Raw genomic sequence first — 20,050 nt, forward strand, 5'->3', positions numbered from 1 at the left:
GCGGCGCGACCCGGTGCACTCGCGAGGACGCGTGTATGCACCTCGAGTACGCTCGCCTGCGTACTCTGGCATTTCGTCGCACAGGTGGTTGCATCGTAGACGGACGGTCAATGTATTTGCGACCTTCTGCGTCGCTGCAAAGATTTGCGCGCGTCTACCGACTCGTTCTCCTCCTCCGCGAAAATGTTCACTGAATGCCCTTTTCAGGAAAAAGGAAGAATAACGTCGCAATTAGAATTCAAGGTCAATTGTTAGTTACAAGAAAGATTAAAGTTGAAGGAGTAAAGGATATTGTACAATTTCAAATTATTGATCGTAATTTATAATTATCTGTAAACGACGGCGACGTAAGTTAGTAAGATCTATAAGAAAACTGGTAATAAAGTAATTGTAGTTTACATTAACGGTTTGAATAACCTTTTCTTAAATTCCTCAAAATGGAAGAAAAACATTATTTATCAGTATTTTCATTAAGGATTTTAAGCAATAAAAATTACTTCAGTGTTTTTAAAACTAACCCAAGAGTCTATGAAAAGTTTATATAAAGACATTTCAAAATTCAGATCTCTTGATGAAATCAAACTTGAAAGGATTAAACAAAAGCAAGTCTGTTGCGATTTCTGCTTCGTAACCGTCTAACATATGTGAAAGAGTACGCGGGGGTTCATGAGCGGGTATATGGAGCAGGAGCGACCGCCCGGCGGGCACATCAGGATACCTTGGATCAATACGGTCAAAAGAGAACGAAACTAGTGGCAATGTAAGGAGTGCGAGAAGGAGTGAGCTAAAATGAACAAGGTAAGCTCGGAGAACGTGTCCTGGCGCGCAAGGCGAAGAATATACTCGGTTGCTGTAAATACATCTTGAGATAAATAAAACAGCGGGCACTAAGAACCAGACAAATTCCGCGATACATAGATAATTCCCCCACAAAGTTGAGCTCGCACGACTGGAGAACGAGATTATCTCGTTATCTCTGACCTTTTCGCAGAACGAGCATTGCTCTTTCCTCCGGATGTTACGGAATGTCGCAATTTCTGTAAGTATTTGCCAACACAAGCGGTATCTCAAAGGATCGTGATATTATAATTAGCGAAAAGGATGAATCTATATGTACATGCGAGTCTGAGAAAAATTACGTTTTGTCGCCAGATTTCAAAGTAATGTAAAACTGTGGATTTTTTTTTCTCTTTCGCATAAGCAACAAAAAGGACATTGCATTAGTTGCTAGATTTTCCATCAAATACCAACAAAAACTGGTTTTTAATGAAAAGTGAGTGCATATCGGTTCATTATGATTATACCACTGCAGCATTGTCGCACTCGATCACGTCATTGCCGACGCTGCATGCGGCGCGTTATCTGTCAATACGAGTAGCTTCGAGTGGTTAATTCATTCGAGTAGCTCCTTCGGCCAACTATATCTCGCTCGATATGAAGCAGAAGATCTGAATGAACAAAATATCACGTAGGCCGCAAACGGGTGGTATGAAAAAAAATGAGAAGAAAACGGGCCGGCAGCGGGTGGCGCATGCGTCACCGTGTATATGCGCCCGTGTGACGGTAACCGGAACGACGTAGAAGTATAGATTGCCGAAGCGAGCACAGCACGGACTCAGTCCTCCAGCAAACTCCATCGAGGACTTGTTGAGCTTGTGTGAATCGAGGGGTAGCTAATCCTGCCCGGCCGAGGTGTGAAGGCGTTCCAGGCAAGCTGAGCCAGGGCGCAAGAACATTTTGTAAGTGAATCATGGCTTAAATTCGATAACACCACGAGTGCTTCAGATGTTTAGTATGATGCTGTCAGACATTGTGGGTGTTTGGGACGAGACACCAGAGTGTCCTGCATGTTATATTTTTCGAAGCTTGTTTTTGAGACATTCTCGATGTTTTTTTCTAGATAAAGTAGTTCCCGTTAAAGTAATAAAATACAATCAAAATAGGATTAAACTAATTGATTTACAGCTTTAAAGTTAAAATAAAACAGTGTTTAAATATCTTTTTTAATTAGTTTGGTACGTTAAAAAATAATTTGAGCTATAGAAATCGGAAATTAAATTTAGCTTATTTTAAAATTTATGTTAAATTTACTGATTTACTGATTTTACCTACAGTCCATTTATATATAAATGTCATGCATTAAATATTGTAAATAAATTTCACCGTAGATAAAAAGAGATAAGAGGAAAATTGATGAAACAAGAATTATTGATTATATACTCGAGATTAATGTTAGTATTGACCTAATGTAATTCATATTATTCATATCATACGCTGAGCTATTGTAAATTGCTTTTAGTCCTTGACTAGAATATGAATGTAACTCGTTATGTGTATTTCTATCTTTTATAAACAACTTAATATTGAGCGCATTTAATCTTCTGTCACGATATAATAAATGAAGCAATTTTCTCTAAACGCCTACCATATCATAATTATCATTATAAATATTCAAGTTAAACAAATACAGTCGATTGCTTCCAAATATAGTAAAGATATTCAATATCAATTGTTTAATTAATACGGTATAGATTATGCATCTGAGTCGCAATAAAACTTACTAAAAGCGAACCTTAGTGAACTTTACTAATAGTGCGATGTAAGAAGTAAATTAAAGAAATAACATTACGAAAGAAATAAATAAGTAATAATAACATCGCTGACTTGCATGCATGAAGAATGTTTTTATCGCTTTGGCATTATGAAACTGTATCAGCAATAGCGAAAAGATCGCTTCAAGAAAAGCATTACATCACCGGCATCTGATATGATAAGCATAAGCCAACGTGCGAAACGGGTTCGATGCTAACGGCAGCTAACTGCGTCTTATGGATCGCTGCTTGCAACAAAAACAGTTGAGATAAACAACACGGAAATAAAATATACTTGCGAGAGATACGACGCGCGATGGAAAGAAAATTAAGCGAAATTCATTCCAATCGAAACGGTAACAAATTCCTCTTCGTCCTGTTTTGCAATTGAAATATTCTGTTTTTATCCTTATCTCTGTGAGCTCCATCATAAATATAATCTAGTTTCACGTAGAGCCTTTTAGATTTTAATTTTAGCACATTACTGCTAATCAAATTTTTAAAATGGTAAAGAATTCATATAATAAAAAAAAAACGAAATTCATCTCTCTCTGCTGAATCTTGTAGTAAATTAAGAAAGAAAGTTCAGAACGTTCTGAAATGTTCGCGAACATTTTATCGCTAAATCGATACAATAAATTTTCCGCGCTTAGAAGATATACTTTAATAAATTCCAGGTTTAAAAATTCATTCCCTCCCGATTATTTTGAGATAAGTAATGCATTTCTAAGTATTTGCGCAATAATACGTAATAAATTAATAATCACTTTTCAATAATGTATGGTTACGACGAACCTCTCAGATAAATCGATTTTAACGCGATATGAACACCCTTTCTTCCTCGGATGATTACAGAGCGCCGAAGATTAGTACATCTCCAACGGCATGAAGGTGTGTGCGGTGATAACGTTAGTGCTTGTAGCAAACACGGCGTATATCGGTGTCGAGGCATGGGGTGGTCTCTTCAATCGCTTTAGCCCTGAAATGCTATCTAATCTCGGCTACGGCGGTCATGGAGGCTACATGAACCGTCCTGGGTTACTACAGGTACTAGAAATTACAAGCTTTTCTTTGAAAATGTATAACACTTCTATTCTCCCGCAATCATTATACTTTATAAAGACGCCGCAAGGATGTGTAAAATACATCTCAATCTATCAAATGTCCTTCACACATTTTTTAAGCGTTAAAAATAAACGTCAAAAGTTTATTGAGATATTTCTTGAAATCTTTTTTACCGACCTGAAAATCCAGGCATCAAAGAGAAAAGTCTAAAAAAATGTCTTATGTCCATTTCTACCAATAAGAACTTTAATCTCGGTTTAAATTACTAAATTAAACCAAGATTAAAGTTAATCTGCATTGGTAGAAATGGACATTAATCTTTATAATTCATGTGCTTTAAATATATCTTAGATATTAAAGATAAAAGTTCAGAAGTTTTTCCTTGAGCCTTCAGAATCAGAGATCCTTCAAACTCCATGAAAAACCAAACAAAAGTTTAAAAAATGTTCTACTCTCTTAGACGCTCTTCAAACATAATTTATCTCACAGACTGATAAAAATCTAAACAACCTTCTAGTTTGCCTAGATGCCCTTCCGAGTTTTTTTAGACGCCACTTGAACTTTTTATTGTTTGATTTAATTAGCAACATCGTGCTGCAGTACAGGTCACGCACGATCGATACTTCATTTTCGAGTTGCGTGCACTTGCACTTGCATAACCGCGAGAAGAATTCTCCAGCGGCTACGTTTATTTTCGCTTTCCTTCGCTTTTCTCGTAAATTAACCGCAAGATTGCGACCCGGAGATTGAATAGAATCGCGCCCGCAGCGCGATATTCAAGTACGAAATTTACTGTTACTATTATAGAAACTTTTACTACGTTTCAACTGCAGCGGGGTTATAACTTCCGGATTACTCAAACCCGATAATATCCGCGCCATTTCAATTTGCAACTCTGTTTACTTGAGATTAAGTCAGATAATTATTTTCGTCGCGTGTATAATTCCTTTTATTATTAAATGTAGAATTATACATAGTAAATATTTTCTTACTTATGTATTCCCTATATATTCGCAACATTGTGTTGCTTATATATTAATTTCTTTGAAGAAAAGTGAACTTGCAAAATATTCTGAACAAGATTATATAAATAAATCTAATCTTACGAGAGAACATCAGATGCATTATTATTCAACTCATACTTAATCTCTCTGCGAAGGAAAGCATCGCGCGATACATATTGATAACACTGATTCAGCAAAATTAGGAGTAAGATAGTTAGAAATAATCGCTGATTAAGTAAATTAAAATCAACGGGGAAAAAATAAATTACCATTCCTTACAGAGTACAAAACAACAATGTCAACAATTCTATGTACCGATATTTTATTAGCATTAATTTAAGAGAAAACAATAATTCTTTTTACCCCACTTTTACACTGAAAAAAAATACTTAGATCCAAGAAAATATTTTTTCACATAGTACCACAATGGCTTATTTACTTAATATAATCACATATTTATTTAGAATGAGATATCTTTACTTAAATTAAGTAAAAATATCTTGTGGCCACAAGATGCGACAAGATGCCACGAGACATTGACTTAAATTAAGTAAAAATATCTAATTTTAAATAAATATGTGATTATATTAAATAAATAAGCCATTGGCTTCACTATGTAAAAAAATATTTTCTTGGATCTAAGTATTGTTTTTTTCAGTGTAGTTTTTCCTGACGAATTATTTCGCGATTTCAAAATTTATTACTAAATGTATTTGATCCTAAATCAAGCATTTAGATTTTAAATAAAGCAGTCGTTTCAGGAAGGATACGGTGGCGCGTACGGAGAAGGAATCGAAACAACGGAAGAACCTTGCTACGAAAGGAAATGCGCGTACAATGACCACTGTTGCCCGGGTTCCATTTGCGTGAATATCGATGGAGGTAAATCAAAAGAGAAAACATCCCGCAATTAAAAGTTTCTTCTTATTAATTAATTAAAACTTCTTGATCAGCAAAAAATAAAAGATTATATAGTAAAAAAAATAATCTATTTCTCGTCGTATTGTCGATAAGAAGATAATCGCGAGTGTAATATTCCAGTTGTTGGAACATGCATCTACGATTTCGGCATGAAACAAGGCGAGCTTTGCAGACGGGATGGCGATTGTGAAACTGGCTTAATGTGTACCGAGATGGCTGGACGCGAAACAAAATCGTGTCAACCACCAACCACTTCGAGCAAGTTGTACAGTGCGTTGACGAGCATACATATTTTGCTCTTTCAAAAAATAGAATGTACAGTTCTATAAGATTATAAAAAGATTCTATCGTGCAAATGTGATGTACTTACAGATGAGGAGTGCACTATGTCGAACGAGTGTGACATCAGCCGCGGACTATGCTGCCAATTACAAAGGCGACACCGGCAAACTCCTAGAAAGGTAACAATATTTATCTATTATTTGAATTGCAAAGCGTTATAATTAGGTTTAAAATTCTGAAAAATGTATTTCAAGAAATGTATTCAAAATAATTTTTTTTTTTGGCGCGGAATTGTGTGATAAAAGAAATGATCCACAAAATAAATTTCTTTTAATATACTTTGCCAGGTAGAACAATTTAATAATTCGTTTAATAATTCTAATAATTATGGAAATATTTCGGAACAGGTTTGCTCGTACTTCAAAGACCCCCTGGTTTGCATCGGCCCGGTGGCGACGGATCAGATAAAGTCCGTGATCCAATACACTTCCGGCGAGAAACGGATCACCGGACAGGGCAACCGCCTGTACAAACGGATGCCGTTCGCCTAAACGCTCGCTCGTCATCACGACGGATGGGAAGTATACAGTATAAGATAAGTTACGAGAAAATCAAATCCTCCTTTAGTCGTTGTGAAGATACCTAGGTCTAAGTTTGTCGATTCGACATTATCTCGATCTTCTTCCTAGTCCTTAACTTTACTCCACGCCACGATACACCGGGAAGTATGGCGATAGCGTGCGACAAAAGTGGCAAAATTAAATGTTACTCGGGGAGATGTTACTTCGAAGATGATTCTTCTTCGAATATAGCGCGACTGAAAAACCTATAAACACATATCATAGTAAGCCGTCTTATAGGTCTCTAAGGATAAGGGACACGCTAGCGTAGTCGTGATAAGGGAGAGTGCGCTGATGTTTAAGAGCGCTGTTCGACAAAGATGTTTCTTAATGATATAGAGGTAAGGTATACGAGGAGCTTGAGAGAAGGTTTGTGTATCGGTCTACCGATTGAGCTTTTTTTTCGAATTAGAGAAAAATTAATAAAGCACTTAACTGTTCGCGATAAGTCATAGAAGGTTATAGAAATAAGATAAAGTAAATGAGAGGCGTGCACAAAGAAATGAAGTCTTTGTTATCGTCGCAGTGTCAACATTGACTATATTCTTATTTTATTAATCAACGATATTTTCGCTATGATATTTCGACAAAATCTATCTTTCGAGAATTTCTGAAGCAGTAAAACAATATAGATCACGACCGCTGATGCCGTTGCATCGCAACGAGATATCTTTCAACGATGCGAGAATTTCAATGTCGATACCGCGAATGATAATGATCAAATTGCATGAAAAGCTATGCTTTCGAGCTGCATTTTCATATATGTATATTCATGTGTAATATAAAGTCGAAATTTATATAAAAATTTCGAAATTGATATAGTAACGAAAATAATCTTACATAGGCTGCGTTCGCTTTGGGCGCTGTCGAGCTGAAAGTCAGTCTATCTTTATTGCTCATTATATGTTGAAAAAAGATGGAGTGATGCTTTCAGCACGAAAGCACCCAAAGCGAACGCAGCCATAAAGAGAAAATGATATGCGAGAAGAGTTTCTGAGAGTTAAAACGTATATTGAAATAAAAACCCAAGATCAAAAACACAGTCAAATAATTCTAAAAGAGACATTCTTTAAATTTGAGATGTCTTTTGGACTTCTTTTGAAAATTTTAACATCTATATCGTTTGAAAAATGTATTTCGCGATTTTGAATAATAAAACGAAGAAAATGCAGCTAAAAGGAACAGAGCTATCATTGTAAGCGGTGTAAGTTGTAAGTTGACTTATAGTCGGGGATCGAGAGATTCCAATAAGACGGGATGCCAGCAGAACGTGACGAGAGAAATCTTCTGCAATGGCGGATTTAAGGCTCAAATAAAATAAGCGAAATAACATTTTTACCAGAGCCAAATAATATTTACGAAAATATTTTCCATTTTATTACTGAAATATGAAGGATTCAAGCACAAACGGTCATAAATCAGCCGAACGATTTGGGAGAGCTGTCAGAGGTTTCTAATGATGCTCCGAGAAACCGGTTATCCATAAGTCCGCCATTGCACGTCCCGTTGATTATTCAAACGCACAGATCGCAGATATATTTATCTTTCTTTATCCATTTTATGAACGGTCGTCCGGCGGACGTCGTAAGAAACGCGAGGTGTCAGTCAGACGGTTTTAATGGCGGAGAAGTATTTTCTACTGGTGGAAGAGAGAGCTGAAAAAGGCGCAAGTACCTTTATAATCCGGTCGATGTTTCGAGTTTACCCTTAGGAATCGTACTTAGACGTTTAACTCGACTCTACGTCGAATACATTTATCCCTACCCTTCTCTAAAAAGAACTTGGCACACTGTCGGTGTGTATATTGTACTCGTAATCTAACAATAAGTCACATTGTGGAGTTGAAAAACGACATATTTTAGAATGTAGAAGGATTATTATCCACTGTAAACGATACATATCAAAGAGAGAAAAGTTTTTCTCCGGCATCTTATATTCAGAGATATAGCGTTATATATAAATATACACATATACAATGACGATGGGAAAGAAGAGACACTTTAACTCTTAGTGGCAAATATAGATGTGCGTATATTGTTCGTTTAAAGGAAAATAAAATCCTAAAGCAAGTACCAAAGAGGGGAAGTTATTAAAGTAAACACAAGTTATTAAAAAAAAAAAAAATCGCGGAAATCGCTCTGTTAAACATTAATCTCGGGAATCACTCTCTGTCGAGTAGTAATATCGCGGAAATCGCTCTATTAATTGTACTAACGTTAATGAAATCGTAATAATAAATGTACGATACACATTGTCTGTGGCTATATTATGTGAAATATTACTCTGTGAAAAAATTCATTATAATATTAATCGTTATCTGTCGTCAGAGAAAGTATAATGTTTAAGTAATAATCGTTTGAGATCGATTGCATTGATGTTTCAAGCGTAATCGAGGGAGACGCAGTGTTAAAAAGTGTTTTTCGAAATCGCGTTCGCATGCAACAACATATCAACAACAGCAAATAAGAATGGCAGCAAAAATGCTCTAATCTCAGTAGTAACCTGTCCTGTCCTTTGTCTTATTACTGAAAAGAAAAAGCTCTCAGCGAGCCGCTGCTTTCCACACCATTGGTGCTATAATCGTCAAGAGAGTCCCCTGAAGACGTATATTATCAATCCTCCACTATCTCTCGATTCTCCTCCACTATTCCCGAAACGTTAATCTACCTGTGTAAGAAAACTCAAAACATATCATACGAAATGCCTAATGCATTTAAGAGAATTCTATAAAATATGAGTGTTAATTACAAGATGTATTATCTTATCGAAATTATATTTTTATCTTTGATCCGTATGTGTATACCTAAGCTCTATATATTTACACAATATTCATATATTTTCTCGAGAGGCGTATATATATATATAATATATATATATATATTATACACTTATAAAATAATATATATACACACACATACAGACACACATAATACACGCACACACATACATACACATGACGCACATTCACATATCCGCCCTGCTCTATCATACGTATATAATGAACTTGCAATGAAGACTTTTTACTCATTTTAAGCGTAAATTTTTCTCGTCTTAAATTGCAGATGTAACATTATTTGTCAATGCGGATTGATGGCTAGTCGTAATAATTTATACGTCTTATTCAATCAACGCTACAATCTGGATGATTTCCCGAAAAATATCAACATTCGATATATGAGATATCTTAGACCTTAAAAAATTTTCAATTATAAAACTCGTCTTTATCCAATCGTGTACAGTGCCATCAGATTTGCATTGTATGAAATTAATTACAAATATTATAAATATGTTAAATTAAAATTTTATTATTCGATCCGCAAGCGTGCAGAAAGAAATTTTCTTACTAGATATTGAACACGTATTACAATTATTTATAGCATATGTTGTAAGACATATCTCCTCCCTTATATAGATATAAAACAATATTATATAATTCATTATAATTGTCTACGAATATTTTATATATTATAATCTGTATATATAATTTCACAGATGGCATGTATTATGTGTGTATGTATATATGCGCATATATATATGTGTATATATACATATATATGTATACACATTTTCTCAACAGTTTCTATTTCTGCCTGAATATCTTCTTTCTCTTAACTAATCTAATTAGTCGGGCTAAGGAACTGGACTAAGGAAGTATTTTGTGAACTGCACACAAAAAAAAGATACATATCATAGCTTGTAAGAGTCTTTGCCTTGTAAGGAAGTTCAGACGCATGTTCACAAAGCACAGAATGCGAAGTGGCGGCGAATATATGCATATACATGTAATATATACATTATACGAGCTGTCGCAGATTTTAAGAGAAATTCGGCCGTCTGGCCTTGAGTCGAAAGTACCTCTGCCGAAAGAGTTAATCCCCAGCGTAAAAACTTTATGTGTTTATGACGTATATGTAAATGTATCGTTCAAAATTACAATATTTAAAAAAAAAGTTCTAATAGCTAAATGTGAAATACACGATGGTGCATATGAAATAAACCGAACATATATTTCTGTCACTCCTTCTGGCTATCGAGTATTTTCTCCTCAAAAATATGCGCTCGCGTTCTCACGTAAACGACGTTCCATGTTTATGACTGTCTTTCTTTATTCGTTCATTGATCGGATGCTTAATGAAGGAATTGCATGACGTTTGATAAATAAATATCACCAATTTTTATATAAACGATCTAAAGAATTGTAACTTCAACATGGTAAAATATTATGTAGTTACGTAAAAAATTGGATAAAAAATATTACATAAATTAATATTTAATAAAACATTTCATATATTGTAAATATTTTGTTAAATATCTTTCAAGCGTCTTAAAATAATGTAAAATATTTTATACGTAATACACATCATATTACATAAATGATATTGCAAAGCAGTCTTCGCCGGGGAAAACAATTAAAATTTTAAAGAGAATTAAGATTTTATTCATATTATAGATATAACATTTGAAAAAAAAATATTTTATCGCCCTCAAACATCCTTCAATAAACTCTAAATAGGAATGATCACATAATAATCGATCATGTTCAAATATCGGTACGATCCTGCTTCGACATTGATACACCACCTTGCGGGTATTGAAACAAGCTCGGATCGGATCATTGTCAATAATGTCAATATTGTCATATACAATTGGAAGACGATTCCAGCGGGACGAGATTAGACTGTTACCGCAACTACTCAGGCTAATTCTTCAAGAATAAATAAACAAATGATAAATTCACTCACCCCGTAGCTCCTCCGACGTCGCCCGACGCCTCCCCGGCCTCCTTCCCCTCCTGGCCCTTACTCCGCTCCCTGTCTCCTTTCATGGCGTTCACACGAATCACACACGGCACTCGCGAGACAAGTGAATTACGATCGCGCGCGTATACTAACCGAACATGACAGGCGCGCGGCACTTTGCACGGCACTCCCGACACGCGACGCGTACCTTATTATTTCTCGTCGAGACGGAGTATTAACGCGAGGAAAGTACAAGCGCGCGAAACTACGGCCTACACGGCTCACTCGGCGCGCTCGCGAACGTGTTGATACGAGTCTCGAGTACGGAGTACAGGAAATTCGAAAGTCGCGCGGTTAACTTCACGCGACAGGAGCAACCATCGTCGCGGCGATGACGCGTCTATGGCGGGTGGCAGCCTGTATGCAGTGGTGCCACTGCCATTTCGAGACGCTACCCGCTCACGCTACGTTGGGGAAGGGTGGAAGGGGGTATGCGTTGGGTAGCGTCTCGAAATGGCCTGATCGTTTTAGCTGAATTTCTTGCACAGTTCATCCTTTCTCTTTTTCTCTCCAACGTGAAAAGAAAAAGAGGAAAGTGCAAGAAGTTCAGGCCTAAAACGGAACAGGCCTACTGCCTTTATTTATGTATTTTTGCGTATTCTTTCGATGCTTCGCGCAAAGAACAATTAAGTTACAAACGTACTCTCGCATTTTATGGCGATTATTGCATAATATCTTGTATAATAATGCGAGGAAATAAATATGCGCGTTGGAATCAAATAAACGTCCGTGAAATGGAAAATATTTGAAAGTACGGTCGTCGCTTTGTCGGCCGGCCGCTCGCGTGACAAATTTCGATCGGAATCTCACGAATATATATACGCGTCTCAAAGCGTGTCACCGATATACAAACGCTATATTTGCATCGAGTTATTGTCAAATATTGAAATATCGACGTCAATTAGGGCTGTTACTCACTAATTAAACGCGTCGCAACGCCGACCCTACACACGACGCCGCGGCGCCGATCCGTTTCGTGTCCGCGACGCCTGCCAATTGAGAAGTTCGAAAGTTAACGCCGCGCGCTGCGCCGCGCCACGTCGATAACTTCGCGCACCTCGGTCGATAACTACGACGTGACTCAATTAGACCACTGCGAACTATTTTTTCCAAAAATAAAATATATAATAAAAAATTTTTAATAACTTTCTCAAATAGTTATGCGTTTTATCAGCTGTTTGAATTATAATATATATGTCTAGAATAACTGCGAAATGGAATGTCCGAATAAGATATATGAAGACGAAGTTTATAAATAAAATTGCACTCTTCGAATATATAAATCCTGCAAAATGCATATATTGACGATCTAGATTCAACGATATAGCATCTTTCTAATTAATTTCTGATTAATATATATCTTTATTTTCAATTTTTTATCAAGAAATCTCTGCTCTATTTTATACCCAATTTGCCTCGATTTAACTTTGGCGCAAGCATAAGATATCTGAGAGAAGCCATAATAAATAAATATATATGCTTTAATATTTAATAATCGCACAAATTCAATGTTTGCGTATCGATGACAAAATAAGAAATGCGTATTTCACGAAATTTATTCGATTGAAATCTGTCGCGAAAAGCGATTATTTTTGAATATCATCAATCTCGTAGATTAACAACTTACTTATGCAAATCGTAGCTGAACAATTTAATTAGAATTATCTATTATTTTTTTTAAATCTTCTTTTTCGTCCCGAATAAAGTAAATAGTTCGATTATCCATATTTCCAATATGCATACGCGACATGTATATCTGCAGTATATGGACATTTTTAGGCTTTTTGCACAGCGCTTTTTAGGTTATGCGTCATGCGATTACCCGACGAATGTTTTGAAGAATTGGCGTAATTTCACGGAGATATTCGGCATAATCCTTCTACAACCGACTAACAAGCTAAATGTAGCACATCTCCTACTACATATAAAACAATCGCATTCTCGTGCAAATATCGGTTAAATCTTCACGGTCCGAAATGATGACGCTACGTTTGTTTGACAGCCAGGTGAGGTGCCTATTGAACTATTAAAGTTACTTTTATGAGATATACCGTCGCAATTGTCGCGTTGGATGTCGTCTAACAGTTTTCGTATTGTATATTTCATCCACCTTTCCCCAGGATTACTCGACCCTGGATGCTGTCCCGAACGTGGGCACGGAGAATGGCGAGATGGACAGCTATGATTATCTGAGAGAATGCATCGGCAGCCTCGAGAGTAAGAACTCTGAGGTTGGTCTGGTGGTCGCTCCCACAAGTGCCACAGACATTGGTTTACAGGGAGACGACGGTCTGGACGATGTTAATTTGAATAGCATTGATTTCATGAAAATTGAAAGCCTCCTCCTGCAAAATGCCGAAGAGTCTGCAAAGAGCAAAGAGGGAAAGACGAAAGACCGATCAACCGATGTTAGTATTTCACATTCGAGTCAACATTTCAACACGATGAGCCTGAACTTTTCGAATTTTTCAAATTGCTCGAGCAAAGAATCGAATGATGTAACAATAACTGTTAATAGTAATGAATTTTGTACATCTGATAAAGATCAACATTTAGAAAGAAAGAAAATAGGGAACTACAACTGTTCTGTCGAACCTTACGCAGGAAATAATATGGATTCAAATTCTAACATCAACAAAGACGACGGTTGTATAAATCAAAGTATCACATCCGAATTGAAACGTGAAATAAAAATCGGTAATCTGGAGTTGTCAGATGGAAACGAACAGATGCAGAAGTGTGAGCAATGCCTAATGACATTCAGATATAAAAGACATTTGGATCGTCATTTGGAGGGTCATCAGAAAAATAATTGTCCTCACTGTAACGACAAATTCGCCAGACGAAAGCATTTAGAAGTTCACTTGTTTCGCGCGCACGGAGAAAGGGTGGTCAGGCATCCTCATTTATGCGACGTGTGCCCGAAAAGTTTTCCTAAACGTGCCCTTCTGAACCGTCATCGAGCGAAGCACAGTTATCAAGGCGGTAAGGTATGTCCGGAATGCGGAGATATGATAAGCGCGGATACAGACGAAAAGGAGCACGAGGAGAAATACTGTAAGAAGAGGCGATTCAAATGCCAGCAATGTTTCCAAACGTTCAGTATCGAGCAGACGTATCTGTACCACATTCAGAATCATGACAATTACAAGTGTCCACGCTGCGATATTACTTTCGCGTCGAAGAAGAAAGCGCACGAACACTTCAAGGTGGTTCACAGCCCAAAATTAAGCGAGCAAGATTCGACAAATGGTAACAAATATTAAAATTGTATTAATAATGAACAAGATTTTTCTTTTATTTATTTATCATCTAATAATATTATTTTACAGGGCCATATTTTTGTGCCGATTGTAGACACACGTTCGCAAAGAAAGACGACTATTTTCGACACTTGGAGTCTGCGTTACATCTTAATAAAGTCAACAGGGATGTACCTGTAAGGGCTATATTTTCCTGTGCGATCTGTTCGAAAAGATTGCTCACACAGAGAGCCCTGGATCAACACATCAGACGCATTCACAAGGGCGCAAAGCGATTCGCCTGTAATATATATGGGTGCACGTTTCAGTGTGCCAGAAGGACGGATCTAGATAGGCATAAACAACTGCATGTTGAAGAGCGGAATATCGTGTGCGAGCATTGCGGCAAGACGTTTACCAGCGTTAGCATTCTCAAGGATCATGTACTTTACATTCACAGTAAGGAGCGACAATTCATCTGCGAAGAATGTGGCAAAGCGTTTAAGAGAAACAGCTTACTGAAGAGACATAAATTGTCGCACGAGCAGCATCGGCCGTTTGCCTGTATGCAATGTAGCACCGCATTCAAACGCTCGCATCACCTCACTCGTCACATGGAAACCTGTCACAGAATTACACTGGAAAAAAAGAAAAAGGTAAAAAAGAATACTATTAACTCTTACTTGTTGTACTTTGTACACGATATGTATTCATATACTGTTTCAAACAGGTGGTAAAGCTCATGAAAACAAAAGATGGTCATCTTGTGCCAGTACCAGAAAAACCAAACAGATCAGAAACTAATAAAATAAAAACCGGAAAAGGATGCGAATCAATTTCAAAGAATAAAGAAAGAGATTGCTCAGTCACAAATGAAAAGAAACAGGCAGTTGATTCGCAACTGCAAGTACAACCATTATTAAATCCTGAAGAAAATCCCGAATGCCCTAACTTGTCGTTGGAACTTACAAATTCATCTACCGTCGATTCTATCCCACAAGTTCTTTCATTAGTAGATGTAAATACGGGACAAGTGCTTACTGTAGAAATCACCAATAATTTGGAATTGTTACCTACTAATGAACTCGTTGATCAGTTTGAAGCAAATTGCAATGAAATATTGAATTTACCGGATTATCAAGATATAGAATTTCAAAGTAGTCTTTTGAACACTGATCAAATGTATTGTGACAATACAAGTTATTCGGAGATATCATTGGAAAATATTGAAGGCTCGTTTCCGCTTGTGAACAATAATAGTAAAATGGAAACGATAGAAAATTATTTAACTCATGAATTTCCAGCATTTCTTAATATTTAAAGATTTATATAGCAGAATATGTATGTATATTGTTTAACTTTCATTGCGGTTGCTTAAATTTAAAATATCATCGTATTTTATTAAAATAAATATGAATCTATTTATTTTTTGTTAACAACGAATATGTTATTAAATTTTATAAAATATATTTTTTATAAGATGTAATTTAACATTTTATTTTAATTTTTAAATATGAATAAATATATGTTCTTTCAAAATAGAGAATTTTTATTACCTCATACAATAAGCAAACATTTCAATATTTTCAGAGTTATATCATATAAAATTTATTTCATTAAAATACAAACATTGCAAATTTTATTAAGAAATAAAAATAAACACTAAGTTAATCTATATTAAATACAAAATTATTTTACATAAATAAAAAATAACAAATGTGAAATTTATATAATGCGTACATTAGTCTAGATTTAATTTATATTTAACTGACAAATAAAAATAATAATTATTAAGCACTTGAGATTAGTTTTTAAATTCAATTGTTACTATTTTATTTATACAGATGTAGATTTTATATACAGCTGAACTTCCGGTCAGTTAAGCCAATTAAAAGTTAAGAATTCCCCTCTTGGATTATTTTCCTATTATATTTTTTATTCAACAATGTACCTGTAAAATGAAAATAACTCGTACTTATACATATATACGATATTTTTAATTTGTATATGCATTATTTAGATACGTCTCTTAAAGACTGCGGAAGAACTCAAGAATTTGATATAATGCGTTTATATTTAATTAACAATGTGTACTTCTTTAATAGAATATACTAAACATAATTAAAATAAAGAAAACTGCACTTTGTAATTTTTAATAATATATTATAAAATCTAATATGTAAATATGTATATATGTTTGAACTATCATAAAACAGTTATTTCATATAACTATTTGCAAGATTTTGAATTTATGTTTACCATTTATTGGTTCAAATATACTTACATATAGAAATATTGTTAAAAATATATAATTTAATATTTGTATAATTATAAAAATTCACAATATATTTAATTATATAATTCTGTTATTAACACAAAAAATACAACTTATTTTGCACCTTCTTAGCTGGTTTGCCTTTTCTATTCCTTTTTTTTTCTTTCTCACGATGCAAATCTGTGTACAAGCATGCCAACGACAACAGCAGATGCTCCAAGCAGAGTCCATAGTATTCCTTTAGCAATTTTACTTTTATCTTCTACCTTTACATCCTTTGACGGCTTATCAGATTCTTTATTTATACCTAACATTTTAGCATATAGAGACTTTTCTTTCTCATTCTGTTTTGCCATTTTTTCTTTTAAACTCGCCAATTCTAACTTTACCGACCACAATTCTGGATTTATCTTTAGTGCTTCAAGAAAAGTTAGATAAGCCTTTCCATAGTGTCCTTGGATTTTGAATATTTTTCCTGTAAATAATACATATATATGTAGAAAAATATGTACTTTTATCATATAAAGTATGAATTAAGGATATTTAAAAAAGTTGGTTTATAAAAAAAAAAAAAAAACTTTAGGCAAGATTTTTTACTACCTTTTCTGTACAGAGCTTTCGTATTGTTTGGTTGATACTTTAGAACTTTGTTTACATTATCTAAAGCTGAGTGGTAGGCATCAGTTTCAATTAGTGCAGCTGCTAAATTGTTATACACCTTTACACAATCATCTAACAGAGCTTGCAGTTCAGTATCGCTAACCGTCTCTGTTTCTTCATTTTTATTCCATCTTGTATCATCGTCTATGAGTAGATATTGTAACGCTCTCCGATAACATAGTATCGCGTGATTAACGTCTTTTCGCATAAAAAACCAGTTTCCACGTTCCCGTTTCTTGTTGCTGTAAAGAAATAAATTACAACATGATGCAAAGAAGTTAAAAAGATAAATCACGTAAAGCCTTATCTTTGAACAGCACTTGGCTGCAGAAAATAAGTGATCTTCACGTATATGGCTCATAAACAAAACTATTACCCTATTTCTCTCCTTTGATTAATGCTTAGAGTTTCTATCTCAGGCTCCTCTTTTATTTCCTTCAATTCAACCGTGTATGTAATAGTAGCGTTAGATGGTATAGATGCTGTTCCACGTGTGCCATACGCAAATCTAGGATCGACTACAACTACAGCAATTTCACCCAGTTCCATCAATACAATCGTTAGATCTAATCCCTGCACGTTGAATCTCATTATTATATGAACAAGATACTATAACAATTGCGACATAAGTGACAAAATTCTAATGACAGTTATAATACCTGTACCACTTCCATGTCTCCTGTTTGTATCTGCTTATCTACATGTTCTTCCACCACTTTACCACTGTCAAGTACACCCATAATCGTTACTGTACATATATCGCCTCTCTGTGGCTTTACATTTTGCTCGCCCTTCTTTACAACTCTCTTCTTCAGCTGACCGTTGCCAAGTATATCTAACCACTGTTCATCCTCCAGAGGAGATTCCATTGAAAGATCCTTGGAATTCTCACTGCAATTAGATTCCTGAATAGAAACGTCCTGTGCTTCTGTCTCTGGCGACTCTGGTGTCTCTAGCGATTCTGGCGTCTCTGGCCGCTTTGGCGTCACATTTTCATCCATCTTAGACAAAAATTTGCTTTGATTACTATTAATAAAATAATAAAATAAGGCTGCAATTATTTTTCCACAAGTGTAACGGATCTTCTCGTTTTCTCGCAAAAATAAAGCAATATCTACGTCAAGGTTCTATAACGCGTAATATAATTTTATTGGACATAATTCATCGTTTTTAACCACGAAAACCTCGCGCGACAAATTTCTATAAAGCCTCCTCGAGCTGTCTCGAAATTTTAAACGTAGAATATTTTTTCCGGACTTGCTTTAAACCGGGAATAAATGTCGTGGAAAGAACGCACCTTGTGCACCTTGAACAGTGCTTAGCGCAGCGATAACGAGAATGAATAAGCACAATTACGAAAGATACTTGTTTGTCTCGCGATAACCGTTAGGGAGACCGGCTCGATCATGACTTTGATCGACAAAATAAGAACTTTATTTTATTTTTCCGTTCTCTTTCTTTTTTTTACCTTGTCGGTGTGCAACGTGGTCATTATTTAGAACTGTAGAAGAGCCAAACTCAGGGAAGAAACAATTTCTCGTGCTAATGCTGTTGAAAGCTTGAAAGATGCCACGACAATGTGACAGACGACGCAGATCGCAGGATCGCAATGATCGCATGGCATGTGCGTGCCAGGCGTGCCTGCGTGGCTGCGTGCGCTCGAAAGCAAAATAATTTACCGGATCGATAGTCGAATCGTTTGAATTATCTCGTAGGTTCCCGAAGATTTCGTAAATAGAAAAATTGTTTACGTAAAGTCCTGTCCAAACAAGTTTAAAAAAAAAAGAAGCACGTGGACAATGCGCGAAATCAGCTAGTCATGTCTCTGAAGGATATGACATATGAGTGCAGACGTGTCGTTTTTTTGTAATCGTTTTTATATCATTAAGAATACAAATGAATACATAATGACATAATATAATGATGATATCGATATTTAATTCTTCAAAGTTTTATTATTTATGCGAGGGACCGAGAAAATCCGTCGTGCTTTTAAAGTATTGTTTATAGCGTTATCTGGCTTATTGAGTGTAATTGAAATAGTAGATTTATCTAAGATAGAAATATATGTCGTATAATACGTTTATTAAACGTTTAATGTCAATTTCTAATGTAGATTCCAATGCTCAGTTTAACTTAATCACTTATTATCCTTTTCTAATTCTTAAAATTAGAAAAAGATAACAAATCAACTAAATCGAGATTACATAAAGTTAATCTACATTGGTAGAAATGGACATAAGGGCCAGTTTCACCAACGTCGATTGATCTTCGATTAAACTCACTCTTTATCTTTTTCTAATTGTTTTTTAGAAAGAGACGAAAAGTGAGTTTAATCAAAAGTTATTAGGTTACAATTAATCGGAGATATGGTGAAACTGGCCCTAATTTAGCTCGGTTTTTACGCGCATATATTTCAGATTTACGCGGATAATTGGAGAGTTCATACGCGCGATGTTCCAATGGGAACGCGTGTTCTCTAGGGATTCTTTTATTCCTAATAGAAAGTTCTTCTCATTGGTTATCGTATATCAGACATGGCATGTGTACATACATACATACGTTGGATATGCAGCGTGAATTCTCCGTGT

At 35.5% G+C, this 20,050-nt stretch overlaps 3 protein-coding genes across 5 annotated transcripts; 2 read left to right on the forward strand and 1 right to left on the reverse strand.

Annotated features, from left to right (window-relative positions):
• Positions 1–1,595: 1,595 nt before the first annotated feature.
• Positions 1,596–9,277, forward strand: LOC112456126 (ITG-like peptide). 2 transcript variants are annotated; one of them, XM_025018460.1, is made up of 6 exons: positions 1,596–1,739; positions 3,447–3,638; positions 5,413–5,542; positions 5,702–5,851; positions 5,954–6,042; positions 6,271–9,277. In XM_025018460.1, exons 2-6 carry the CDS (start codon positions 3,477–3,479, stop codon positions 6,412–6,414), a joined length of 675 nt encoding a protein of 224 aa, XP_024874228.1. In that variant the 5' UTR covers positions 1,596–1,739; positions 3,447–3,476; the 3' UTR covers positions 6,415–9,277. The 2 variants fall into 2 exon arrangements, with proteins under 2 accessions (XP_024874228.1, XP_024874229.1); XM_025018461.1 differs by having other exon boundaries at positions 1,597–1,739; positions 5,422–5,542; positions 6,271–6,414.
• A 3,734-nt stretch (positions 9,278–13,011) lies between these two features.
• LOC112456149 (zinc finger protein 354A-like) lies at positions 13,012–15,933 on the forward strand. The gene is made up of 4 exons (XM_025018516.1): positions 13,012–13,288; positions 13,403–14,534; positions 14,615–15,180; positions 15,255–15,933. Exons 1-4 carry the CDS (start codon positions 13,259–13,261, stop codon positions 15,843–15,845), a joined length of 2,319 nt encoding a protein of 772 aa, XP_024874284.1. The 5' UTR covers positions 13,012–13,258; the 3' UTR covers positions 15,846–15,933.
• Positions 15,934–16,310: 377 nt separating this feature from the next.
• Positions 16,311–19,252, reverse strand: LOC112456143 (peptidyl-prolyl cis-trans isomerase FKBP8-like). Of its 2 annotated transcripts, none has more exons than XM_025018496.1 (6): positions 18,928–19,252; positions 18,119–18,460; positions 17,836–18,032; positions 17,400–17,701; positions 16,924–17,274; positions 16,311–16,475 (listed from the first exon to the last, which is right to left on the reverse strand). In XM_025018496.1, exons 1-5 carry the CDS (start codon positions 18,949–18,951, stop codon positions 16,967–16,969), a joined length of 1,173 nt encoding a protein of 390 aa, XP_024874264.1. In that variant the 5' UTR covers positions 18,952–19,252; the 3' UTR covers positions 16,311–16,475; positions 16,924–16,966. The 2 variants fall into 2 exon arrangements, with proteins under 2 accessions (XP_024874264.1, XP_024874265.1); XM_025018497.1 differs by lacking the exon at positions 18,928–19,252 and adding an exon at positions 18,757–18,841.
• Positions 19,253–20,050: the final 798 nt, after the last annotated feature.

Source organism: Temnothorax curvispinosus, unplaced genomic scaffold (assembly GCF_003070985.1).
Source record: "Temnothorax curvispinosus isolate PA1 unplaced genomic scaffold, ASM307098v1 QBEX01006657.1, whole genome shotgun sequence".
NCBI lineage: Eukaryota > Metazoa > Arthropoda > Insecta > Hymenoptera > Formicidae > Temnothorax > Temnothorax curvispinosus.

Bases quoted from the DNA above. Each gene is read 5' to 3' on its own strand.
- LOC112456126 (XM_025018460.1), top strand. From the start codon at position 3,477: ATGAAGGTGTGTGCGGTGATAACGTTAGTGCTTGTAGCAAACACGGCG. The intron at 5,852-5,953 runs GTGCGTTGACGA...ATGTACTTACAG, and splicing joins CACTTCGAGCAAGTTGTACA to ATGAGGAGTGCACTATGTCG. The intron at 6,043-6,270 runs GTAACAATATTT...ATTTCGGAACAG, and splicing joins ACCGGCAAACTCCTAGAAAG to GTTTGCTCGTACTTCAAAGA.
- LOC112456149 (XM_025018516.1), top strand. From the start codon at position 13,259: ATGATGACGCTACGTTTGTTTGACAGCCAG. The intron at 13,289-13,402 runs GTGAGGTGCCTA...ACCTTTCCCCAG, and splicing joins TACGTTTGTTTGACAGCCAG to GATTACTCGACCCTGGATGC. The intron at 14,535-14,614 runs GTAACAAATATT...ATTATTTTACAG, and splicing joins CGAGCAAGATTCGACAAATG to GGCCATATTTTTGTGCCGAT.
- LOC112456143 (XM_025018496.1), bottom strand. From the start codon at position 18,951: ATGACCACGTTGCACACCGACAAG. The intron at 18,461-18,927 runs GTAAAAAAAAGA...TTTTTGTCTAAG, and splicing joins CCACGTTGCACACCGACAAG to ATGGATGAAAATGTGACGCC. The intron at 17,275-17,399 runs GTAGTAAAAAAT...TATTATTTACAG, and splicing joins GAAAGCTCTGTACAGAAAAG to GAAAAATATTCAAAATCCAA.